Source organism: Pestalotiopsis fici, assembly GCF_000516985.1.
Source record: "Pestalotiopsis fici W106-1 unplaced genomic scaffold PFICI_Scf_7, whole genome shotgun sequence".
Classification (NCBI taxonomy): Eukaryota; Fungi; Ascomycota; class Sordariomycetes; order Amphisphaeriales; family Sporocadaceae; genus Pestalotiopsis; species Pestalotiopsis fici.
This window is the reverse complement of record NW_006917097.1, coordinates 1131013-1157011: the sequence shown is the minus strand read 5'-3', so window position 1 is coordinate 1157011 and position 25999 is coordinate 1131013. Positions and strand designations below refer to the sequence as shown.

Genomic DNA, 25999 nt, shown 5'->3' with positions numbered 1-25999 from the left:
CATGTTATACTCATGCGTCTGCTAGATATTATTCATATCACCCATACTGGAAAGGTCCAGGATTGTAGGCCTTGGCTCACCTGCACCAAGTCTCAATGCTATAGTACAAGACATGGTGAAATCAAAGTATCTGGTAACAGAAACTACCTCGGGAGATGATTGTGGGCTCTGCGGAGTGGAACTGACGAGACTCTAGATTGCGAGTAAGGGAAAACAGCATAGGGATGTAGTGACATTATCTCCTTGAAGGAGTCGATCCCATATCGTTCAATAACAGCATATTGTCGTCCATTCACAGTCATAGGACATTCCAGCCGATTAATTGAATTACTCACAGAAGTTGTGAATCAGCATCCATGGTTCGCAAAATATAAATTTTCAAGAAACTGTAGTGATCTCGACACTTGCACACTCTCGACGGCGCATCAATGGCTTTGGGAGGAATAGCTAACCACCAACATAACAGAAGCAAGAGTCCTAAAATGTCACGATATCCGGTAAGTTTGTTTGCACGTCTTCCTCCCCTGTTCAATTTATCACTGATATCAAACAGCCCAATCGGTATGCAGTTCAGGAGCATCGCCTTTCCTGTCCATTCAGTAGACTGCCAAGTCATGTGCAAATAAATGTCTGCAGCCACGTTGAAGGAGAAGAGTACCAGGAATTCGCAGAAAGACGGTGCTTCTGCTGCCTCCCAGACATTATACAGAGTCAAGCTATAGACAGATACTTGACTTTTGAACACTTTGGTCAATATGAATACATTCACAACGCGGGCATGGTCGCCAGAGCTGCCTACGCATACCTAAAGCTAGTCAATCGCATCCCAACATCCCCGGACCGACGGGCACTTGTCGATGCGTATCGCAAAGATATGCAATGCCCGGGTTCTACTGCCTGCAGCGAGAATGAGCAGTGCCTGGACAAACACCACAGCCACCTCGGAGCGAAGCTCAAAGTCAGAGACATTAGACCCCTCATGGAACAATTTGCAAAGATACAAGCAATGTACAGGGCAATCTCTGACACTGAGATTGATTGTATGACGGATTGGGCCCAGTATCACCAAGATGACAGCCGTTACGGGGATTTATCTCTCAATCACCCTACAACAGAGAAACTGTCATGTCTCTATTACGTACACGCATTCTGGGCCCTTTTCCGGCGGCCTGTGGGAGCTTATGGTACGTCCAACCGAAACGATCTCGAAGAGGAGTTTCTCTCTATTTTCCATCCCGGACGCAGGGAAGCCATTTGCAAAATTGGCACTGCAGCAGAGTATTGTTAGCGTAGGGTAAATGCCATTTATCCACGATCTATGTTGATCATTATCATGGTGAATAGACGAAGAAGACGTCCTGTCTCGGACAAGGCCCTGAACGGAGAGACATCACGGCTCTCGGTAACCCAACAATCGCTCAGTCGGTACATCATAGGCAAGACATTAGAAGACAGAGGTGTTACGTATAGCGTTTTACTATGAGGATCGTTCCTTTCTCTATCATTAAACAAACTACTAAACGTTTCGTGTTATGCGTTTGCTTTCTTTGCACCTGACATGTATCGAACAATGCTTCTCGTGATACTCTTGAGCGAAGCAACAACAGCATGTACGGGAAATGCCCTCAAAAGCTTCGTAATGGCCCCTCTAATTCCATTCCCTGCGTCGCCCAATAGCCTGAACAGTAATGGCAATGCTCTCAGAAGCCAGGCTTTGGCTGCTACCAAGATGTCCACGGCAGTTATAGACTCGGGGACATTCTCCATCCACCAGAATGGGCGATCCGACTGACTGATCCAACCCCGTCTCCAAAGGCCAGCCTCGAGGAGAAGCCTTGTTTCTGGTAGAGCGACGAGCCAGAATACCACGAGGACAGAAAGCGTCAATAAACGCGGGTTCCGCAGCGCCATGATCAATATCGCGAAATGAATTGTCCACGAGGTTGCCGCGGCTATTCTCAGATCATGCCTGCCGCTTTCATTGAGCCCGTCGCGTAGGATTGGAAGCGCCACGAGGCCGAGAACAAGTAGATCCAGAGTCAGCACCCATCGCGCTGTTTTCAAGACGAGTCTCCCAGGCCGGGCAACGTAATTGACAATGATGAGGTTAAACGACAGGGATGGTACAAGCACAAGAGTAAGAAATAGGAGCCACATGACATTTGCATGAATGCAGTAATTTTGAGCTGTGCTAATCAAGTTGGGGCTCATCCAAGAGCTGGGCAAACGAAAGCAAATAGTCCTGCAGTCTACATGATCCCCGAGAATGGTGAATTCATTGTCTTCGAAGCCGTGACCGCGATTGCTTTCTAGAAACTTCATGGTACAAAAGAAGCCTTTGATGCTACAGGTCTCAAAGGCACAAAGGATACGCATGCAGAAACCATCATGATCCGAGTCAAGTTCGATACATGGACTATTGGGCAATGGAAAACGAACCAGGACGCAATTGTAAACTTGCAAAGATCAAGTGTTGATACTGGAATCTTGGGAAACAAATCAGTGGCCAATTTAGCGTGATTTTTAGTGAATATCCACTGACGCTACGCCGTGGCAATGCCCCGCTGACGTCCTGATTGGGCGCGGGAGATTCTCGGTAGCGACGCGAAAAAAATTATAGCACCGGACCTTTCAGTGCTGCCAAAGCTTCAACGCGACTCGAACTTTGTAGTGTTCCACCTTGACATCACCACACTCACAACTTTGTCGCAGCGTCGCAACAACTGTTCCCACCAATTGCCAGAGAACAGCAGCAATTCGCGACAATGGGCTCACGATGGCCACCTCCCCGCGACGACGGATACAGACAAGGCAACAGATCTGAAGCCTATCGCTCGTCGTATTCGTCCACACCTCAATTCCCGCCCTACCAAGGTGGCGGCGATTCTCGAAATGGCGGCGGTGACCGCTACAATTTCCGATCCGATCGACGCCACCCCGATTCCTACAGAGATGATGCTCGCAATTCTGCTCGAGGCTCTGATCGCGATTTCCGCCCGCCTCAGGGCGACTTTACCTTTCGAACCGATCGTCCGTCGGGAGTGCAAGAGAGCTACGAGTCGTTTCGGGGTTCTTCCCAGCGAAATGGCAACGATAGTTATCGCCCCGGACCATCGAGAAGAAACCATGGTAACGGCCCAGGTGGTTATAACCGTGGCGGTCCCCGTGGTTCTAGTATGCGAAACGGACGAGGCGGTTTCATCCCCCGTAGGAGAGAGCGAGCTGCCGATCGTCTCTTTCTGCACAAGAAGCACGACGACGATGCAGAGGATCTGCTAGGTGATACCTCTCTACGTGCCACCTATCTTAACCCCGATGATCTCAGTGAAAGCGATGACGCTGCTATGGACATTTCCGGAGAATCAGAGGTCGAGGATGAGAATGAACCTGCTGCCAAGCGTGTTCGCCTGGACAATGACGACTCGGTCCCAAAGTGGTCGAACCCAGACCCCTACACAGCTCTCCCCCCGCCGGATGAGACTCAGCGCAAAAAGAAGGACGTGGTACAAATGATCCGAAAGGCCCGCGTAGAGGCCGAGGAAAAGAAACAGTCCGGCGACACTGAGGCTGCCGAGTTCATCTCATTTGATTTCAGTGATGAGGAGGATGATGTTGCGAGTGTCAAGGAGAGCGAACAGGATATCCGCGTGCTCAATGCACCGACTGGCCCTCGCTCCAGCCTGCCAATGACTCTTCCATCAGGTCTCCCACCCCGCCCGCCCGAGAATCTTGTCCCGCCTACCCAGCCTGCAGCGGCCAAGAGTACCCCGGCCAGGCCCGCCCCGATTGTTGATTTATCAGCTTCTACTAATCTAGGCAGCCGAAAGCGTACCGTCGATGACAAGATCAAGGAACGGCCCCACCAGCCGCTACAAAAGGGCAAAAAGATGAAGGCTGATGCTACCGTCGAGTCTGTATGGAAGCCCACGAAAGACGAGGACGCCTGTCCCTGGGCTGTGATTGACCACTCTTCAGAGCCCAACATGGGTGTTCGGTAAGTCTTGTTCAAAATGTGCCAGTCTCTTTACTGACAGGAATAGATTGCACAAGGAACTCGTAGACTTTTTCGAGTATGTCCGTCCTCGCGATTTCGAAGAGGCGGTGCGCCAGGACCTGGTCCATAATCTCTCCAAGCATGCCAAGCGCTGGCAAAGAAGTGCCAATGTCAAGCCATTCGGCTCCTTCATGTCTGGACTTTACCTCCCGACAGCAGACATGGACCTGGTCATTTGCTCTGATAATTACATGAATGGAGGTGCCCCAGTTCTGAGCGCCAAGTCGGCCCTCTTCAAGCTCAGGGCCTATCTCACTAAGAATGACTTGGCCCATGGCAATGATGTGGAAGTCATTAGTGGCGCAAAAGTACCACTTGTCAAATACATTGACGAAGCTACCGGTCTCCGTGTAGACATTTCTTTTGAGAATCTGACAGGTATCCAGGCCATTGACACATTTATGGAGTGGAAGAGGCAATATCCCGCCATGCCTATTCTGGTGGCCATTATCAAGCACTTTTTGTGCATGCGCGGTCTCAATGAGCCTGTAAATGGCGGCATTGGTGGCTTTTCTGTTATTTGCATGGTGGTCAACCTACTTAATCACTGGCCAGAGGTGCAGAGCGGAACATTGATTCCCGAGCATCATTTGGGAGAAGCCTTGATGCGCTTCTTTCGTTTATATGGCAAGGAGTTTGACTATGAGTCTACAGCAATCAGCATGAATCCTCCTCGATTCGTTCCAAAGGTAAGTCGTGTCATTCTTGACCACGGACTTTTGCTAACATTGATCTAGCATTCCGTCAGCAAGCTCGTTTACCGAAACATGGATCGACTTTCAATTATCGATCCCAACAACTCGGCCAATGATATCTCCGGTGGTTCCTCCAACTTTCCCCTGATTAGTCGATGCTTTAGAACGGCATATGACGAGCTACAGAAACGCATGTACGCCTTGGCCAAGGGCAGCGAGGCTGTACACGGCCACGACACAATCTTGGCCCCCATTCTTGGCGGTAACTACAAGACGTTCCGAGTACAGCGTGCATACCTCAAGAGTATCTATGATAGCAAGCACTTGGGTGCCCAAGCGGGCCAAAGACGTGCCCCGTAAAGCGGGATATACGTGAACCTCTACCACTTTGGGTGGCATTTCTCATTTCCCCTATCGAGGATCCTCTGTACGGCTTGTACAATTTTCGAACATGTTATATATAATGACCGTGGGCATGTGGTCAATCATGGATGAACAGAAGGGATTGGCGTTTCCAGGCGGATCCGGCGTTGACCTCTTACGAAGCATTTGCAGATACCTTTTGCCTTTTTTCCCGACAGTTCGATCGGCATCATGTACTATATCGACAAAGGGCGATCTGGATTTTAAGGCCTGAAATCCAGTTTCGGAACCTATTCTACAACTTCCCTTGCTTGACCGGCTCTATTTCTTCAATGGTATACAGCCAAGTGGCAGGGGAGCAAATTGAAAGCAGCATTGAAATGATAGTTTTCCTGCGACCTTGCAGTTGTAGCTGGCTCTAGTTGAGCTTGGCCAGTGATTTGATGGGCCTGCCTACTAATCTAGGCAACATTCGAGGAGAGCAGCTATGCCTTTCTGCTAACATTTGATTCTAGTTGTTTGGTTGTTGAATCATTCAAACGTCACAAGACAAAGAACAAACTTGCTTGCAAGGCGTTCACTCACGGTTTCCCAACGTTGCGCCGCTGAACTCGTGTAGTTCTTTGGCGCTTGCCGGGATACCACATTTTCTCACTGCAGTCTCGACTTGATGTCGGGATGTGGAGAGGAAAGCCATTTCCAATGTTTGACAGGCAGCAGATCAGTCACTCATTGAGCCTCGGACTTGCCTGGCTCGGTGGAATTAAGCTCGTCTAGTAGGTGGTACCCTCATCAGACCATGACACCTTGTAACGTTGGACTGGTTGATCGGGGGAGCACGACAGCTTCAGCTTGAGCTTGACTCTTGTTTGTGCAACACAAGGCACCACAAACATGGGGTTGCTGCATCTACCTGTATTCAGAAACTGATGAGATTGGGCGACTCCAAAAACATGTTCGCCAGCAGTAGAGGTCATGGTCCGTGGCCAACTAAGCTTGCATTTCAAATAGTCAACTGACCCAATCCGATCCCTGTTGGTGGTGATCCTTGATCTAACTGCTTGAATCAAAAGGATCGACTATAGTACTCTTGAGAGGTGCAACGGGGCTGACTTTGAACCCTGCCTGCATACTCGCCCAGGAAAAAGGGCCGTTGAATCGGTGTTACTCTGGCCTTGCTCGACATATCCCTGAAGCTGCCAGTCCACAGATGGCACGTCTCATTTGTTGTGCGAGTGAGCCTTGCTTACAAGCATTTTGGAGGAATACAAGAATTATTTCCCAGAGACAGTAATCGGCGGCGGCCATACGGAACAAGCATTTGTGCAGCAGCCCGCTTATAGTTATTCTCTCAGGATTGCAGCGTTTTCCGCCACCCTCAAAGTCCAAGTCCAAGTCCAAGTACAGCTCGAGGTTTGCGCTGCTGATGAATAGGTGCCTGGCCAGAGTACAGAGACACGGACGTGCTCCCTCCATATATTAACCTTCATGTACCCGTTTCCCGCCAAGGGCGTATGCCGGCAAGGACCGGGGGTTCGTTTTGGTGGAATGCGGGGAAGCTCAGGGGTCTTTTTGTCTTTATGCTGCTTCTGTGCCCTTACCTTTACCTTACTTGACCTCGCAAGCTGGGCGTGCTGTCAAAAGATACCCTTGCCATTGGCGCAATAGTTATTGACGGTATGCCATTACTTGCGACTCAATGACATGATCGCGCCTTGATCCTCGGGGCGTCAGTTGAAGCTTGACGACTACTCACCTGTCACGGCGTCTTGCTCGGACAATGTCAGTATGGAAAGCCGCATGCAGTCCTCTGAGACCACAACAGAACCCGCAGCCCTGTTTGCCTTGCTTTTCGTAAGCGTGCACCTCAAAAATCAATAAATGGCGGAACCGTGGCCGCGTCGCTCTGTCGAGAGGATGAGTAAGGAGAAAGCTGAGCCTTGGCAAAAAGAATCTTGTCAACGTTCGGTGCCGGGCTCGAAATGCGATGCCCTTGACTGGCTAGACCTGCTCCGGGAAGCAATCCTTTGAAGCAGTCAGCACGGGACGTTGTCGGCCAGATTTGCTTTCTTGCTCGACATGTTGCGCAACTGGCATCAAAATTCCGAGCCAGTTTCTGTAAGAGCATTACTAGAGTTTCGCCGAGTCCATGGTCTCCTTCTCCAACTCCAACAGGGTCTCTCCACATTGGGCGATATCTTGGAGGGTCAATGGTCGCATGACGATCCAAGTTCAACACCCTTTTGCCTAGCCGGGAACCAATAAGAACCATTCATCATATGGCAGGATGGCCAACAATCAAATACCAGTCTTGCTACTGGATATGAATGCAGATTGCTATGCATACGACTTTGCTTCCATCTCAAAAGTACTGAGCTTTCGTCAACTCATAACTATACGTGGCAACTGAATACCGTTTGGGCCACCATATTGTAACTGATCGTAAAGCTCTCTTTATTCCTGAATGGCCTCTCGGGATGGCAAGTCGACGGCCGGGTCGCCAAGTTTGTAAGATGGCGACTTGGTGTATCGACTCTTCTCATACACGTAGCCGTCAATCACCCGTAAAACTTTGGCCAGAATGTTCATCTGCTCTTGTACACGTACGCCTACAGTCAAAAGTCTCTTGGCCAGCTTTGGACAATGACGAAATAGGATTTGCTGGTCTTGCTGGGCGCATCTCCAACCCATTGGAGCCGGGCTTGGCAGTTCATCTCCGCATCAGAATGCTGAGCTCGTATAGGCTGGAAGAGTCGCAGATCGGTCTGGGGCAAAGCTATGAATCCTTGATCGTCTGATCATAATGGAATTGCTTTCTTGGGATTCAGCCCCTGTTTGTATCCCCTCACACAAGTACAGAGCTATTCCGCCGTACCACCCGTCCACGTTACAGCCTAATACCCCCGACTATGTATGTATACGTCCTCCCAGTTTCCTGGCCCTCTTTTCTTTCTTTCTTTTCTTTTATGCGCGCTATCGCGGCATAATAATACTCTTTCCAAGACCAGCCGACCTCTTTTCAGTCTCGTCTTTCCATCACCACATTGCGATCCGGTGGACTGGCTTCGAAATGTATACAGCTAGCAATGTATACTTTATCTGTGGCTTTGCCGCGCTAGGTTTGTGCAATATTCCTCCATGTGTAAAAAGTGTTTCAGCTTATCGCTTCGAAAGGTGGTGGGCTATTTGGTTTTGATATTAGCTCCATGAGTGGTGTACTTGGGACTCAAGCCTATATCCGATATTTTGATAATCCAGTCTCGTACCGACAGGGTGGCATCACCGCGTCAATGCCCGCTGGTTCGTTGGTCGGTAGGAATACTCCAATACATCTTCAATCACCCGGATCCATCTAATCTTCTTTAGGGTCATTGCTCAGCTCGTTCATTGCCGATAAGTACTCGCGAAAGGTGGCTCTTCAGGTCTCTTGTGTCCTCTGGATCATTGGTGCCATGTGAGAATATCACTCTGAGAATAATCCATTTTCAAAGCTGACACTGCCTAGTATCCAATGCGCAGCTCAGAATGTCGGAATGCTTTGCGCTGGAAGAGTCATAGCCGGGCTCTGTGTCGGCATTGCCTCGTCGATTGTCCCCGTCTATCAATCCGAAATTGCGCCCAAGGAGATTCGCGGTCGCATCGTCTCCCTCCAGCAGTGGGCCATTACCTGGGGAATCCTCATTCAGTACTTTATTCAATATGGCGCTGCACAGGTTGGAGGTGGTCCAAACGACCCCAACCAGCCCGAATCCGCCTTTCGTATTCCTTGGGGCATTCAAATGATTCCAGCATTTATTTTGCTCATTGGTCTCTTCTTTTTCCCGTATAGCCCACGTTGGCTGGCATCTCAGGATCGCTGGGAAGAGGCCATCAAGGTCCTTGCAAGTCTGCACGGCGGTGGCGATGTCAACCACCCCAAGGTACTGGCTGAATATCAGGAGATTGAGGATGCCCTTCGCTTTGAGCGTGAGGAAGCTCTTTCGAGTTTCAAGGCTCTTACACAGCCTCGAATATTTAAGCGAGTCTTGCTGGGCATGTCGATTCAAATGTGGTCGCAGCTTTGTGGTATGCAACGCACTCGCTTGACGACTGGCATAGTTAACACATGCATAGGAATGAACATTATGATGTACTACATTGTCTACATCATGAAGGGCGCCGACATTGGTGACGAGCTCTTGACGTCTGCTATCCAGTACATCATCAATGTCGTCATGACCTTGCCGGCGATTCTCTACCTTGACAAGATTGGTAGACGACCGGCTCTCATCTTTGGCGCCTTTTTCATGATGATCTGGCTCTTCATCTCAGGTATGCCTCACTACATTTTGAGAGCTCCACAGCTGACATCAATAGGCTCTTTGCAAGCAGTGTATGGAAAACCAAATGACTTTACCGACCCCAACCTAAATCAAATCACCTGGGTCGTCCAGGGCAACCGGTCTGCATCCTCTGCCATTGTAGCTTGCTCCTATCTCTTTGTTGCAACATTTGCTACAACCTGGGGGCCTACATCTTGGACCTATCCTGCCGAAATTTTCCCCAGCAAGGTTCGAGCAAAGGCAGTGTCGCTGTCTACCGCCGCAAATTGGTTCTGGAACATGATTTTGGCTTTCGGCGTTCCACCCCTCTTGTGGAATATCAACTGGAAAATGTACATGATCTTTGCCACCTTTAATGGGCTGTCCTTTATCCACATGACGCTGCTCGCTCCGGAAACGCGCGGCTTTACGCTCGAAGAGATGGATGACGTTTTCGATTCTGGTCGTCCAGCGTGGAAGAGTTACAAAAAGGAGAGTCGTCTCGACAAATTGCAAAAGGAGATTGAGGACGGCAAGCTCAAGATTGATGCTCCATTTGGACACAAGCAGACTCCTACAACTGTTGAGAATGTCGCTGCGACTGAAGAAAAGACGGTCTAGATCAGCCTCCTGATCAGGATTGGGTTGGGCTGCTGCAAGGTGAATTCAGCAGCTGAGGGAAGGGAAGATGGACTTTTCAATAATGGCTTCAAACTGCAAATGATACCACGGTCTTTGATTTTACATTTTTCATCGTTTCTGTAGTGTTTTCTTCTCTCTTCTATGTAATTGAATTATCAACTGTTGCCTACTGAAACACAACTGTCTTCCCTTTCTCAGTGCCATGTAGACCATGATCCGCGTTGCGCTGATTGTAGAGTGGATACACTCCTCCATCTCGCTTTTCCCTGATACTTTGACCTCTTTCATGTGGTAACCATACCTTGATGGGTACCGCCCGGAGAAAGGTAAGGTTAACCATATTGTTAGAGGGGCAGACCATATGCAAGGTACAATGTAGCAACTGTCGTTGATAGGCTAGACCTGAATCTAGGCAACTTAAAGGGAGATACAGTCATACTGACAGGCAAGAACCCTTCAAGCCCACACCTTATTTGATAGAAACCCTACCAGGGACCTGAGTTTTAAACAATTGGCAGGCTGGAAATTTTGATTTAAACTCTGCCCTGACAGAACCCTTGCGGTATGGCTATTTCAATGCTTTCTCCGTCATGTCAGGAACCTCGTGGGATCGCCGCCTGCTTGAAAGCTTTCTCCGTCAATCCCTTCGAGAATGTGTATTTAAGAAGGTCCCCTTGATTCATTTCGTTCATTCCATTTATTCCATCCTTTGCAGCCAAACTTTCTACACACACACAATTTCTATTCATTCTACTGACAGAAATTTTGACATTGGTCTTTCGCTTCTATAATCTTCAACCATAATCTCTTGGCAATACTATTATTGTTCAAGTGTACATCTAGCAGTACGGTATTCCTTGATCAAGAAACTACAAGAGGGACTCTTCTAATCAACTCATCCTAGCACATAACAATGCCCCCTCGCGTGGATACAGATCAACCCGACAGCCCACCGATCTGGCTGGGCTGCTTCGATGTCATAGACGTCAATGCCAATGAGCCAGACAATCGGGGTCGGATCCCGCTGCACCATGTAGCGTCGTCGGCATGGATAGAGTCTTACTCGCCCATGATTCCCACCCGCAGCGATGGTCTACGGAAATGCGCTGGAGAGTTAATCTCCAGAACGACCTACATTGACCATCGTGATCACAATGGTGTTACCCCTTTACACCTCGCGGCCATGATGTCCGAGTGGCTCGTCAAGGAACTTGTCCATGCCGGAGCGGATCCTCGCAACCCAACAAACGACGGCCTCACTCCTCTACATTTGGCCGTGCGCGCACGAGAGGTCAAGATTGTGGCCTTGCTTGTTAACATGCTCAAGGAAAAGTATCCTGGAAAATTCCTTCGATATTTGGATGCAAGAGACGGCTGTGGCCGTACCCCTCTGATGCACGCGTGCATTTCAGGTCGGCCGGAGTCTGTTTCCTTGCTGTTGGACGCAGGCGCCAGCGTCTACTCTATTTATCATGTCGACATGTGCGTGTTTTGGTCATGCACAGAATTCGAGTATGAGCAAAGCTACTGGCTCAACTGGTGGAAGCCCAGTGTGCATGATCTCAAGCTCATTGCTGCTTACAACTTGGCACCCGATGGATGGGATTGGGTTGCCGAGGGTGGTGTTCGATTGATGGACAGGAACCGTCCCTGGGTCTCTATTGGCAACAAATTGTTGCCGGAATTTGAAAGAATCAGAAGAAGCTCTTTTGTCGATCCGTGTCCTCAGATTGGGGATACAACAACCTATGACGAGTACAAGTCGACGACCATCAACTCGGTACAAGATACCGCCCATCTCCAGGAAATAATATGGATGCTTGTAACAAGACACAGGGAACTGGGAACAGATCTGAGCATCTTATCCTCTACCATCAACAATTGTATCAACATGTGCTTGGAGGAGCAGCATTATTACACCGCTAAATGCTTTGCGTACGTTATAAAGGGCGCTGCAGGCATGCTGGGGCCATTGAGTGTAGGCGACGAGTTTGCACTGCGTCGAGACGAGCTTGGTGCTATTCAACATTTTGGACTCAACCCCAATCTTCAGGAACTGCCTGACGAGCACGTCTTGGTGCATCTTTTGGTTGTGCAAGACTATCGCCTGTTCCACAAGCTCCTCCTTGGCTCATACCCTGGGCTTGGTACCCCTGACCAGCCAACGCCTGCCAAAGTATGCCTACGCTTTACGAGGTGCGAATTTCATTGCAAATGTAAGTTTACGTCATTTATATTCTACTGTCCATGTCTTGACTGTCTTGATTCTTCATCCATATCACATGGGTTATGGACAAGAAATTGTGCAAGTTTGCTAATCGACCGATCGGTAGTGGAAATCTCTGTTACGATCAAAGACTCTGAGCAGACTACGAGCCAGACACTCAACTTTAAGCCCAGAATTAAAAAGTGTCAAAAAGTGCGACCCCACAAGCAGGAGCTCTGGCTTTGGGATGAAATGCCCGCCCAATACCGCCAAGTCTCAGAGAGGCCGGACATTATCGAGTGGCAATATGATACAAGCGAGATCTTTGGATGTCCCTTGCCTGTTCCCTTTGCCAAGATCCCCAACCTACACCCGGCCTTGCACGCAGTGTCAGGAGACCGAATTTGGTTATTGGTGAGGCGGGCGCTCAGGTACCTGCTCGCCCGCAAGGATGACGGCAGAACACCAGAAAATGAAGAAGAAGCGGGAGCTCTCCAAGCCGCTCTAGACTTGACAAGGCCCTATCCCATTCTCCAAGATCAAGAAATGTTCGTCCAAGAAGCCCAGGACATGCTCAAATGGAGTAGCGAGCCTATCGACGAAGCCGAGTTCGAAGCCATCATGGATGCCATAGATGAGCAGAACGACATCTACGACATGTCTTACCTGTCGTGATAAAGGTTGTGCTCAAGGCAGCCACGACTCTCGATACCAAGAGCAACTTGGTTTCAGTTCAAGTCCAGGCAGAATGTCATTTAACCCAATGGCTGGCATTTGCACACCACGGACAAACTTGGCTTTTCAATGGCTTGCTCCACGGAGCAGTCGTCTTGGCATCTACCAGTTAAAGATTCAACATGGTATACGGAGGTGGCCTTTAATATTGTTTATATAATTAGATCCTTCCAAGATTGGAGCTTCCAGGTTCCCCGGATTGTTTGTTCGGGGATATGTATGTTTGGGGTCGTCGTTTACAAGAGCCGTCACTGCAAAAGAGCAATGATACAGGGATAGAGGCCATTCATGTTTCTACGGGCTTTTCAAGCTCTGTATTCTTATACTGTTTACTTGTTTTTGGTCTTTTCGTCACCACTTGCCGCCATGTTCTCGAAAACCTACTTGGCCGTTTCTTGTATTTTCGCAATGTTACAGATATCAGGCAAGAGAAAATCACGTTTGCGTTTTTGCTTTTGGTTTGGCATTGTTGAGCTTTATGTATCTTGATTTTGTGTGGTAGCTATTTGAAGACCATCCGATTTGTACATGAACATGTTAGTCTAATATGGGCACCATGAACGGATTTGATAATCTTGATTTTTTATCCGTTCCAGCTCTCTCAAGTGAAAACCTTCCATAGACCGGCGAGGTTGACCTCGTGATGTTATCACCTCATTGATGTGAAAGGGTTGAAGATTCCCATAATACCAGTGCCTCCGGCTCGTCTCTTAAGCTCCTCTTCCACCAGCTCAATAAACTCCTGGTCCTCCCTGGCCCATGTATTCACAGTCACCTCGTTGACTCCCATCATCTTCTGCGCCTCACGCCTCAGTGCTTCCTGTACCGCATCCGATAGGCCTCGATTTATGTGACCAGCAGTGTCCAGAAGCCTCCGTACAGTATCCTGCGCCGGCTCAGACCAGGCCAACACGGCCTCGTCGCGCTCGAATAGGATGCGCTCCCGGTGAATGTCCAGGGGCCCGCCCCAAACTCGCATGGCAAAATTCGGCCAGGCGCGCAAGAGCGCCGCGACCACTACGTAGGCATCGCCTCCGCAGGTGCAGCCCCAACCGTCCATCGGGTTGACAATATTGGCATACAAGGGTAAATGACGATGATTGATGGGTATGCTGCAGCCGTCGGTTGCCAGGACTAGGACTTGGCAGTCCCTGTCAAAGGTTGACGGCGACGGTCGTGGGCATAAATCATTATCTTGTTCAATGGGAGCTTGTAGCAATTCTGCATTCTCTTGCCACTCTTGCTCCCTCTCGTCCCCTGGTATTTCCTCAAATTCTTCCCTCACTATTTCTCCCAGCTCTTCTTGTGGAGCTGAAAGATTTGGGGACGGAGACGGACCGTTTGATATCTGCTGGGGCTGGTATGTCTCATGCACCAAAGCACGGAAAGAGCGTACTGTGGGGGCGGCAATAGACCTGATACGTGAGAATACACTTAGCAATATTCACGATTTAGTTTCTTGGAACAATAGTACTTGCCTAGCCCGAGTCACGTATAATCTCTTAAGCATCTCGATGATGGAATGATGGGCCGGCATCTTGTATCTTTATTGTAATGGCCAAGTCAATTGTGGTTTTCTTGGTCAAGTCAGGTACATTCACTGCAACTCCCAATTTGTTCGGAGTGACTCCATCGTGGACGCACCGCTTATATACTTTCGCCGTCAGCCTGGTGGTTCTCGGCAGGCCTTGCTAGACAAGAACTTGTTGTGGGATTTGGCCAGGTAGACAAAGACGCGTAGGTCGCGTACAAAGGATTGTTCTCCCATGTTCATTGACCGTTGTACGGTGGCTGCTTTTCCAAAGAGACAAGATAAAAGAAAAGTCAAGGAACAATGAATACAATTCCTTTCAGCCCCATGACAGCGGTGTTATAGCAGGTTTTGGCGCCTTTTGCCCCTGGGTTATCAGTCAACCCACCCAAGAAGTCAACAACATTTTGCAGCGAGCTCATGTGGATATCTACTTTAATTACTGACAAAAGTCGTCTACGAGATGATCAAATATCCACTGCATATCTTGACAGTATGACCAAATCCAATTGATATGCATCAGCATCAATATTAGCACGGTTCTATTCCTTTGAAAAGCTTCTCAATGCTGTGCATTTCAGTCTATGCAAATGCATGGCTGAATGCCAACCACGCATTATGCTGGTGATGTAGATGCAATCTGCTCAGAAATATGTGCAGTTTATATTCATAACTCTTAATCAAAAGGTAACAGGTAGTTGATCTCAAACTATAAAGTCTTTGTCAGTATTTGACATTGCTTTGTTCAAAGGTGTCTTGATCTATACTAAAGACAAAGAAACGAGACATTCTAGCGTGTATCAGTGCTATTGCGGATTCCACTGCATAACCATTTCTTATCTCCAATCGCTGGGAACATTTTGTCGTGTATTGGAGAGAATTCGATAATGAAGCAAATGTGCTTATTGAAGATGGTTCAGAGTCACGTACTGTGCCCGTTTCTCTATCGATCGAATCGAATAAGAACCTTGCTTTCCGTATGATTGCTGAATCGCTGGTAATACTCTGGCGCATCCTCGATTCCAATCTCGGCGCTGACAATAAAGCTTGGCGAGGCTGTTCCAGACGCAACGAGCTCCAGTAAAGGACCATTGATTTCAAGTGGCAGCGCAATACCGCTCCCCACAGACAGCCCTTTGCCCCAGAGGCCCGAGGCAGTATATTGCGCATCAGCATTTGCATTTTCCAAGCCGCCAAAGTAGACACCAATGATTCCCACTAGAGTTTGTCAGTAACACCCTGTAGTAAATCGGGTTTATACTTACAACCGCCGTACATGCCCGTGACATTGACCATTTGACTGGCCATGGAAGACGGGTCCATTTCGCCACTAGTATTGACTGCCTCGAATCCAACAGCATCAATCGATCTCCTCACTCCGTTTGGCTCCAAACTCAAAATTTCGGCGACGGGATCCGTTTCGAGAAAGTTGATAGGATGAGCTCCAATAGATTTCGCAATATCGAGACGCTAGATTTACATGTCAGTTGCACAACTGTGACTAGACATGGAGCATTCTTTTGTAACACTCACTTGTTGAACTTGGTCGATAGAGTAGATACGAGAAGCTCCACGGAGCTTGGCCGAATAGGCGACCAACAAACCCACAGGACCAGCTCCAAAAACTGCCACCGAATCGCCTGGTTGGAATCCGGAATAGGTCAAGCCGTTCCAGGCCGTCGAAAAGATATCGGCAAGCATGACATAATCACTCTCCAGGCTACGATCACTGGTAGAGTTGATTGGGATCGGGATCAAAGAGTCATCCGCAAAGGGTACTCTGACGTATTCAGCTGTACATGATGAATAAATACCATGCATCAGAGTATATGGGGGCGCTCAACGTACCTTGCAAGCCACCGTAGTCGGAAGAACCAACTCCAAACGAGACTGGATGGGGCATGGGATTCCAGTGTCCAGCGTCGGCATTATCTGGGATTATGACATAGTCTCCCAGGCTCAACGACGAGACTGCACTCCCAATTTCCGAAATGTAGCCAACCGCTTCATGACCTAGTGCGAATGGAACGTCGGCCGAGTAGCCATGATAAAAATGCAAGTCGGATCCGCAAATAGCTGACGTGGTGATCTTGACCACTACATCAGTCTCATTGACAATACTTGGCATGGGCAAGTCTACCACGGACACATTGTAAGGGCTATTGTACCAGACGCCACGCATTGTCAGACTGGTATTGAGCAACGCCATTTTGTGTAGTCAACAATTTTATGCTCGGTGGTTTGAGGTACGAGCAAATGATTTAGTAGCTTGGCGAGTCATTGACACGGAACAGGCACATGAATAATGCATCAACATATATTTCAACCAATCCTCCAATTGGAGCTATGAGATCATCATGATGCTGTTTTGACAATCGGCTGGAGTTTTGGCACATTACTCGTGCCTGGTCAGCTGTGACTACATACGGAGATTGGGTTTAAGAGCGGCTATAACGCTGCCAATGGTATTTGATAGTCGGCGATAAATGCGCAACATTATAGATAAAAGAAGGCTCCGAGGAAAGGCCGAGTGGACAGACATGTATGCAGTTGCCACCCTGTAGATATCGACTGCCGGAATGCACTACATGTGGAGAAACAAGCAAGTGGATTGTCAACGGCTGCGGGCCGTGGCCATGGTCGTCGATAGACTATATACCTGCCTGCAGATCTGCAATCGTTGCACGAGCCAACGCCCTAATGCTGGTATGGAGTTAAGCATATTCTCCGGCCCCTTTCCAAGCATTGTGGGTTTTGCGAATGCCAAGAAGTCTGGCAATTCCATCGGCAACCGAGTATCGCGACGACCTCGGTGTCGTCAACGCCTGAGCCTGCGGCTATCGCGCTATGCCATCTACATGGGTATTTGCCATCCGGGAGTCTTTTCATCAAGACTTCGGTATATCAAGGTGTCTTTTCTCACCTCTCGGTCGACTTTGCTTGAGAAAACATGTCAACTGTATCCTACTCGATAACATAGACATTCAAGAGCTTGCCATGGCTCTATTCAAAGAAATATTTACCCTGTTTCTATTCCTATCTCATGCACTCGGGCTTGTCCACGATTCTAGGCAGGTCTCGGTGGCTTGTGCGCAATCTGTATGTTGAGAGATAACGGCCCTTGGTAGCCACGGCCTTTTCAGACCTGTCCCGGTTTTTTCGTATTTAAGACTGTGCTAATCTCCGATATCAGTGCCAAGAGCTTGCAGAGACTTTTGGTGACAGATTACACTACTATGGCAACGACAGTTTCATCATTTGGGATGTCAAACAGTTGGAAGTCGAGTATGCCTGCCGGGTTGAGCCTGGCTCAACCGAGGAAGTGGCAGCAGTCCTCAAGACTGTAGTGGATAATTCGTGCAACTTTGCTGTCAAGGGCGGCGGCCATTCGCGATTCCCCAACGATTCAAACTCTGTTGGTGGCGTCACCATTGACCTCGACCTGCTCAATTCCATTGAATTATCAGAAGATCAGACCACGGTCACTGTCGGTGGTGGAGCAAACCATCTCCAGATTTATCAGGCACTCGATCCCTACGGCTTGGCTCATATCGGCGGCCGCGTAGGTAGTGTCGGCTTGGGAGGCTATACTCTTGGAGGAGGCACGTCGATACTCAGCGCCAAATATGGATGGGCGTTAGACAATGTCTACGAATACGAGGTATGTTGAGTTCTACGTTTTCTATCTAGGCCGAGCTAAATAGATATCCTCCAGGTCGTCCTTGCAAACTCGACCATCGTGACCGCATCAGAAACTCAAAACCCCGATTTGTATTTCGCCCTTCGCGGAGGTGGCAGCAACTTTGGCATCGTAACCCACTTTACACTTGCAGTCTACCAGCAAGGCCCTATATTTACGGGTTCTCGAACTTACAACAAGGACTATAACCAGACTCTGCTCCAAGAATTCTACAACGTCTTTGATGAAGAAGATGTCGACGGCGAAGTCGGACTGGAATACACTTACGCATACAATCAAACTTCCGACGATTACCAGTTTTCTGTTGTCCAGCGATACTCGGCCAACGTTTCTCAGACTAATGTCTTTTCTGCCATGGACAGAATACCGGCGTTAACAAGCTCTGATTACAATGGCAATATCAGTGGCTCATTGCCTAGCAATTATCCCTTGGGTGTAACAAGGTATGTACACCAGTCGAATCCTGATACATTATTCAAAGCTCATGAGGCCAGGAATGTTTTTGCAACCATTACACACTTTCCCTCCCTCGAGCTGACCAACCGTGCCCTTGCAATTTACCAAGCGGGCGTGCAACCTGTCAAGAACGTGACTAGCCTGAATGCAAGATGGATAACCTACTCTATCCCGGCTGCGGCGATTCAAGCAATGAAGCTGCGTGGTGGCAACGCCCTTGGCATCGACGTCGAGGGACACTTGCTTAGTAGGTAGTTCCAAGAAGAAAATCCGACTTGGCTGCAAAGACTAACCATTACCAGTCAACCTCTTAACCATGGGTTGGACCGAAGCTGCCGATGATGAGAGAATGTACGCTTTTGCAGATTATTTCATCACCGAGTTCCAACAGGCCGCAGTCGAGCTTGGCGCAAGCCATCCGTACTTGTACATGAATTATGCCAACAAAGGACAAGACATTTTTGGCGGATACGGACAGGACATCAAGGACAGGTTGACATTTATCCAAAAAGACGTTGACCCAAATGGTGTGTTTCGCTCGACTGGCTTGTGGACAGGATACATCAAACTCTTGTAACTACATTATCTGATTGCGGTGTTCCCATCAAATTATACAGACAAAAGAACTATAATTTGTCACCAATTTCGATGAATTAACTGGTGGGATTTGCTGGCTAGCACGGACCATGTAAACCGTTCCTGTAGAATGGCTTCACCATCCAGATGGATTTCACTTCGTACACCAGGTGACGGCAAATAGATCTATATTCAACGTACCGTACAAAGGGAATACTTCCCTTCGTACGATGGCCTGTAGATAACGCCTTCCGGCATTCGGATGCTAGCAGCCGTCAGCCACACTGTGGCTGTGGTGGCTAGCTAACCAGTTACATATGTATCTATCTAGATACCGTCCTCGTACGAGACCGCAAATCCCATTAATAACAGTTCCATAATAATCGTTAATATTTTCATAATTATTTTACAGTCAATTATACAACTGATTAAACGTGTAATGTCTTATTAATTTTTATTGAGCTTTTATGAATAAATAAAAAAGTTGAAATTTCAATCACCGTGATTTTAATAGTATATAAAAAAGAATTATAATTTATCCGCACCCGGGCACGTCGGTAGCTGTGCGCGTCGAGGTACTATTTCAGTACTTTATGACTGCCCGATTGCCAAGAAGCGAAGAGACAACATCAATTAAACTCATTTCATTCGGGGACGAAGACGAATCGCAGATCTCTAGATCAAGAACCTTTCCTCTAGTGTCACTTTGCCAGTGCGAATATCTTCGGATAGATCACCATTGTACACCATCAGTTCATTTATGTAAGCCTGGCCAACATAGATCAGTTCCCTTTCTTTCTGATCTTCAGTCCTTACTTTCAACGTATCATGATCCTGGTGATCAAGATACCTTCGCAGCACAACGGGGACCTGGCAGCCTAGGATGACATGTGTTTCGTCTCCGACTCTAAGGCCCTGTGGTCCCAGGCCACAAAGCCCACGTTCTGTTGTGAAGAATTGGCGTCCGGTACAAACTGCATCTCGCAAAGCAGAGTGTTTCTGGTCCATAATGTCAAAGCCTTGCTTACCTCCGTGTAGCGTAAGGTTGAAGATTCCATTTTCATCAAATGGTGTCTGGTGGGATGAGGTGGACTCAAGCGACGTGCGGCTTACGTACACTTTATGCCATAGCTTCCGCCACTCGTCGAGAACCTTCGTGCTGTCCCAGAGGCCGGTCAAAGACGAACGAGCGTGAGGCAAGCGGCGCTGTAATACCTGCCGCATATCGTGCCTCAAATGGAACACAGAAGGACTATAAACAGGCCCGATGGCAGATACAGTATCTCGAAGTTCCAAAAGGGCCGTTATCGGCAGCTTAGATGCATTTTCATCATTGAAAAAATTGGTCATGGTGTATTCCGAAACGGACATATTATCAGTTGCACTGAAAGGACCAGTACAGTCGTTCCCAGGAAGCCCTGTCCATAAAGGCCTTCTATGGACGCCTTCCGCAATCGCTGTAGGGTTCATGAAAGCAGGACACCAACTGGGTACAGCGGGTTCACTAACAATCGTCTCCTTAGTCGTGGTCCGTTCCTCAATATCCTTGAGGACTTGAGCCAAAAATGAGCGTCGATGGTTGATCCCAGATAAATGGAAACTGGATTGTTGCATACAATCAGCTAGATTTAATATGGAAAGACCTTTGGAGTTTCGAATGTGTTGCTTTGAAAACCCAAGGGTCAGTTCATATGCCTGCTTGGTATAGTCGGGCTTCTGAAGGATTGGTGCATCTATCACGCCTTGCAGTGCAAATATCTTGTCTCGTACGTCTGTTGCGTCTCTCATCCGGAAATCAAAGACGGGAGATAGCACATCGGAGGCGGTACCTCTCGCCAACAAGACTTCATTCTCTAGCCCATGACGGTCAAAAGCGCCGGCACGATTCCTGCAATAGGCTTCCAATGCAATAAATTCCTTGAAGTGAGCTCCTCGGCTGTGCTGATGGAATGAATGATATGATGCGACAGAGTGTACGAGGCGGCAGAACCTGTTCCATTCGATTTTCTGTCTTCCACAGATAATGAAAGCCTGTCGTGCGACAACAATCTCCTGCACCACCCACACTCTACTCCACCAAGGATGTTCTAGAAGCTTGATGATGGCTTTAACAGTGCCGTAATGTATACTGCTGGGTTCTCGCTGTGAGCGCGGTCTGCTGTTTTGCGAAAGTGCCTTGATATGTTCCAGCACGTGAGGAAGCCCTAATGGAACGCGAGGCCCCAGCCATACCAACACATTTTGGGCTTTGCAATAAATTTTGGACATGATCAAAACCTGTGCAGCCCGTTCGTCAATGTCGCATTGATTGATGCAGATTGCATCTATCCATAAGGTCCTGGAGCTTCTGGCATGCCGGAGGTGGGTCAGTGCCTGATAGACAGAAGCAGAAACCACGAAGGAGCTGCCATTGATGGTTATGCTGTTTCCTGGTGCGTCTCGCCCCCAGACGTATGATAAAGCGTCGAATTCTGGCATTTCACTTTTGGAGAGATAGGCTCTGTTTAGAAAGCATTCTATCGAATCCTGTCTCGAACCAGGAAGTAGAGTAAGAAGTCGTATCATAGTTGGGGAATTCTGATTTTCATGCTCCTCTGGTGTCAAAGACATTGAGACATAGATTTTGGAGTTGGAGTGAAGAGTCAGGGACAAATCATTGCTCTCTGCTTTTCTGTAGGCTTCCAACAAGTCGATGTAGACCTTTTGATAATTTTTGAACACGACAAACATCTCAATGAATGGACCAAGTATAATAACCATTGATGAAAATGAGTCTAAGTCATGGTCTAGACGTGATATTGCTGTAATCGCGACCGTATTTGCTATTTGTTTCCACATCGATAGCTGATTGAAAACGCGTCGCCTTATCTGATTGATAGCGTAGTCAACGTAATCCATTGCAGTGGTGTTGGTGCAGGTCCAGAGTATCCCTCGTGACAACGAGATCAAAGTCAGAAATAAGGATGGCGTAGGGATCCATAACCAAAGGCGATCCAAATTAAAAACAAAATGATAGTAATTGAGCACCGCTGCATTTCGTACCGCGGCGAAAGCTTTAGGGCAGAAATGTCGAATGAATAGCTTCAGCAGATATAATGGAGCATTAAGGGAAAAGATGAAGAGCCAGAAAGGACCCGTTAGAAATAGGGAAGCCACAACGCAAGCGGGTCCAAAAAGCGGCAGCAAAAGGATGATGAATATTTTCCCCAGGCTGGTTATTTTGGGACTCAGGTAATCAGCGCATACTGCCGCATAGTGGCTCATAAGCGACGTCTCAGGGCTGAATACTAAGACAAGGCATGCCAGAATATTCATCACCGTGAAGCAAAGGCCCAAAAAAATGCAGACCGTGATGAATAACAATACAAGCGAGCCAAAAACAAACAAAAACCCAAGGAGGAGCGAAATGCGAAAGATCAAGGCGAGCTCCTCTCTTAGCTGGCGCACAGTCATATCTACGCGCTCGTCAAGAGAATTGCGACAAGTGGCAGGCAGTCTCCCCGATTCGTGTGTCAATGGAAGGCAAATGGAACTTTGAAGCATGTGCAGGCCTTAAAGTCGAGTGTTTAGGTAGATGGGACTTTGTAGCTGTGAAGACACAAAGATGCGGGGAATTAACTCCTAATGTCATCATCAGTCGAAGTGGTACAATAATGAACCGTCTTATGTATAATAACCTACAGTTATGAATGTGTGCCCAGCCCGACCCCGCAGCGCATTCCAGCCTCCTCCTTTTCCGTTATTACCTTAGCATACTAGGAAATAAAAATAATAAATTTAGTCGAGGTTATGATATTAAAATACAATATAATTATAAGATAATATATAGCAGGGTTACTAATGTAATACCGTATAAATTGAATATATCAATAGGCTTTCATAACTTATCTTTTTAGTGGTTTTGTTATTGCAAATAGTGATATCGTCGCCAGAGGACTTCGGCCCTTGGTAAGGAACGGCACCCCATATAAAAGTCAAGACGAAAGCAGCCGTGATGAGATTTCAACGGCAACTCTTCGTGGTGCTACCGTTCACAGTAAACTTACCAGTTTGTTCCGTGTGGCAAGCATCCACCGAGTAGCATCACATTCATTTCCTACTAGAATCATTGCAACATCTTGGCAAGTTGCACATAATGGTGTCGAAAACAAGAAACTTCTGATTCGTGGCATGGGTAGTACCTGGATACATGACTACCTACTGTGTGATACATTCCTGGTATGGCCATCTCGACGCTCCCCCCTAAACAACAGTGGACTTGTCTCGGGCATCACTATCGTTCACCCGAGCAGCAAGTGATTTAATCATGGCTAGAGTACCCAAAGGCTGAAAAATCTCTTCACGAGTGACATGGCCCTCCATTTGACCAAACCAGAGATGATGTGGATCATCGAGATCTTGCCATTTTAGCAGCATCGGTCGATCTGTCCATGTACATGGGCGACGTAGCAGCTGCGTACACGACTCGCACTCCCCCGAATCTCCAACGCATTCAAGCTTGGATGCTGAAATCTGTGTCAGCCACCAGCAAAAGTCGCACATGGTGAGATTCTTTGATTGGTCACTATTGTCTGGGCACTTGATACTTTGATCTTTGAATGAAGGAGCAGCACCTGATCCAATAGCCAGGAATGGATATTTCTGTGCCATTAGAGCAGCATTGTCCTCCATTGTCATCAGGCGAGGGAGTGGTGTGTAATGAAATTCGGGATGTGGAATAGTTGTGAATCCGACAGTCTGAGCCAATTGATTGTAGTTCAAGTGCTGCATTGACTCTACTGAGAATGATTGGTCCTTGAAATGGGGAGTGGTCGTCGCATATCGTGTACCTTCGAGAAGCTGGAGAATTCTCTTCACTTGCAGCCACGGTAGAGGTGTATAGTTGCCTGCCTCCACCGCGCTGAGCGGATGTCGATGGAAGATGCGCGTGCAATACCATTTCTTGGTATCCTCGTCATATGACTCAATCGAGATGCTCATGCATGACCCTTGGCCAAAGTCCTCGTACACGCCAATGTCGGGAACAATGATGTAGGGACGGGGATGCCGTACTTTGTCAACTGTGACCTCTATCACTAGATTGCACAATTTGCCGGCCTGGATATTGCCACCATCAATTGTTTGCTGATTGATGGTGAAATTGAAGTTGGGCGCAAGGGCTAATTGAGCGAATCTGTGATTCTTGTCTTCCCAAATTGTAGGAAACAAGAACTCAGAAGAGTATCGATACATTTCCGGCTGATGCGGCGTTTCTGGTATGATCTGACGAAAACAGGATCTACCAGCAGTATCTCCATGGATGACAACCGTGTAGGGAGTAGTTGTGGTATCCATATACTGATCAAGTAGATTCGTGGAGACTTTTGCACCGATTCGAAGGTAACTGGTTGGTACCATAAACACAACAACACCATGCCCTCGTTTGAATTGGCAAACACTCCATTGGCCATTTGGGCTGACTTGGGTGCGCCAGCCTAGCTCACCCTTCATCAATCTCGTCATGCCTCTATCGGAAGCCTCTGTTGACACGAACTCTGGTGGGATCTGCTGGCGTATGCGTACTGGGATATCTGTCGAGTTGACGTCGAACGCGTAATCGTATTCCATCTCTACCGCGTTGGGCAAGAGTCGACTCTTGAGGTGCGACATGATGGGCGTGCTCATAAGTGGTTAGAAGAATGATGCATCAAGGAGTTATCATGCAGAGCGATGCGCGAGAACAGGATTGAATACTGAACTGATCGTGGGTGAAGAGTGGTGGCGGCGTTTGTAGTTTAATGTGCAAACGTTATCAAACAACGTTTTTGATTACTGGTCACCCAGGTTGCTGGTTTTTAGAATCTTTCGGCTAAAGTCTTTTGAAAATGGAGTAAACATACTTTCGCGAAAAGTAATTAAAACACTTTATATAGGATGAATGCTTGCGTAACGCTGCCCTTGATCAGGTAAGCGTGCTGCGAATGGGAATGCGAGTTGCAAGTTTTTATATCGTATGAATTGACCGGCAGCTTCAAGTGGAGGTCAATGGAGTAGTAGAGTGAATATTAATTGACAATATATGGCCATGACCGTATTGCCACCACGGAGAGAAGGGTGGTGGTGAAAGAGAACGTAGTTCCCAAAGCAACTACCAAGGTCGTGGTTCGATAAGATGACGCTATGCTGTTGTACTGATGCGACTGCCGTATAATTGATGTTGGATTCTTCGTAGTTTATGCCTGCCCAAGAGCCACGGCACCACCCGGCCATCTTCACACAAAGCACTGAGATGATCCGAAGCGCTCCTTTACCGGCGTCCTTGCCTGCCTGCCCCCAATAACCCGGCCTACCTCCACATGTGCCACCACCGGACGGAACTTCCTCCAGCTTGAACCCCTATGCTTTGTAGCCATTTTTGGTGGCCGTTACAGGGGCTTGGACCTGAGTCGTGTCCCACTCTCATCACCATAACTTAGTTTGTGCTGGTTGTGCCAAGAAACCATGTTGTGATTAATATTATTTGTTACTTTCTCTAACACTGCCCAAGTAATCCCCCAACCACTCGCTAGGTAGTATTTATTGGTGGACGGTATAAACTAGAGATACAGTCCAATATCATAAATCTAAGGTGACAATGAACGAAAGGAGCGAGCAGATGGCATCCTGTCTTATAGTTTCGCCGTTATCGTTTTGGCCTTGGCGGTTATTTTCAGATAAATTATAAATCTCTTTCTTTTTCTCTTTCTCTTTTTCTCTTTCTC

The 25999-nt window shown here is 47.9% G+C and overlaps 8 protein-coding genes across 8 annotated transcripts; 4 read left to right on the top strand and 4 right to left on the bottom strand.

The window, feature by feature from the left end:
• Nucleotides 1-2765: 2765 nt before the first annotated feature.
• PFICI_09994 (uncharacterized protein) lies at nt 2766-5109 on the top strand (the record flags this gene model as incomplete). Its single annotated transcript, XM_007838575.1, has 3 exons — nt 2766-3994; nt 4041-4743; nt 4792-5109. The coding sequence occupies 3 exons, from the start codon at nt 2766-2768 to the stop codon at nt 5107-5109; spliced, it is 2250 nt and encodes a 749-aa protein (XP_007836766.1).
• A 3209-nt stretch (nt 5110-8318) lies between these two features.
• On the top strand, nt 8319-10034 carry PFICI_09993 (uncharacterized protein; the record flags this gene model as incomplete). Its single annotated transcript, XM_007838574.1, has 5 exons — nt 8319-8424; nt 8479-8566; nt 8618-9177; nt 9226-9423; nt 9469-10034. The coding sequence occupies 5 exons, from the start codon at nt 8319-8321 to the stop codon at nt 10032-10034; spliced, it is 1518 nt and encodes a 505-aa protein (XP_007836765.1).
• Nucleotides 10035-10968: 934 nt separating this feature from the next.
• Nucleotides 10969-12936, top strand: PFICI_09992 (uncharacterized protein; the record flags this gene model as incomplete). Its single annotated transcript, XM_007838573.1, has 2 exons — nt 10969-12271; nt 12389-12936. The coding sequence occupies 2 exons, from the start codon at nt 10969-10971 to the stop codon at nt 12934-12936; spliced, it is 1851 nt and encodes a 616-aa protein (XP_007836764.1).
• A 709-nt stretch (nt 12937-13645) lies between these two features.
• Nucleotides 13646-14533, bottom strand: PFICI_09991 (uncharacterized protein; the record flags this gene model as incomplete). The annotated part of the gene is made up of 2 exons (XM_007838572.1): nt 13646-14411; nt 14445-14533. The coding sequence occupies 2 exons, from the start codon at nt 14531-14533 to the stop codon at nt 13646-13648; spliced, it is 855 nt and encodes a 284-aa protein (XP_007836763.1).
• Nucleotides 14534-15470: 937 nt separating this feature from the next.
• On the bottom strand, nt 15471-16736 carry PFICI_09990 (uncharacterized protein; the record flags this gene model as incomplete). Its single annotated transcript, XM_007838571.1, has 4 exons — nt 15471-15745; nt 15793-15997; nt 16061-16320; nt 16376-16736. 4 exons carry the CDS (start codon nt 16734-16736, stop codon nt 15471-15473), a joined length of 1101 nt encoding a protein of 366 aa, XP_007836762.1.
• A 788-nt stretch (nt 16737-17524) lies between these two features.
• Nucleotides 17525-19260, top strand: PFICI_09989 (uncharacterized protein; the record flags this gene model as incomplete). Its single annotated transcript, XM_007838570.1, has 5 exons — nt 17525-17626; nt 17721-18188; nt 18243-18670; nt 18722-18930; nt 18986-19260. The coding sequence occupies 5 exons, from the start codon at nt 17525-17527 to the stop codon at nt 19258-19260; spliced, it is 1482 nt and encodes a 493-aa protein (XP_007836761.1).
• Nucleotides 19261-19934: 674 nt separating this feature from the next.
• PFICI_09988 (uncharacterized protein) lies at nt 19935-21989 on the bottom strand (the record flags this gene model as incomplete). Its single annotated transcript, XM_007838569.1, has 1 exon — nt 19935-21989. One exon carries the CDS (start codon nt 21987-21989, stop codon nt 19935-19937), a length of 2055 nt encoding a protein of 684 aa, XP_007836760.1.
• Nucleotides 21990-23501: 1512 nt separating this feature from the next.
• On the bottom strand, nt 23502-24908 carry PFICI_09987 (uncharacterized protein; the record flags this gene model as incomplete). Its single annotated transcript, XM_007838568.1, has 1 exon — nt 23502-24908. One exon carries the CDS (start codon nt 24906-24908, stop codon nt 23502-23504), a length of 1407 nt encoding a protein of 468 aa, XP_007836759.1.
• Nucleotides 24909-25999: the final 1091 nt, after the last annotated feature.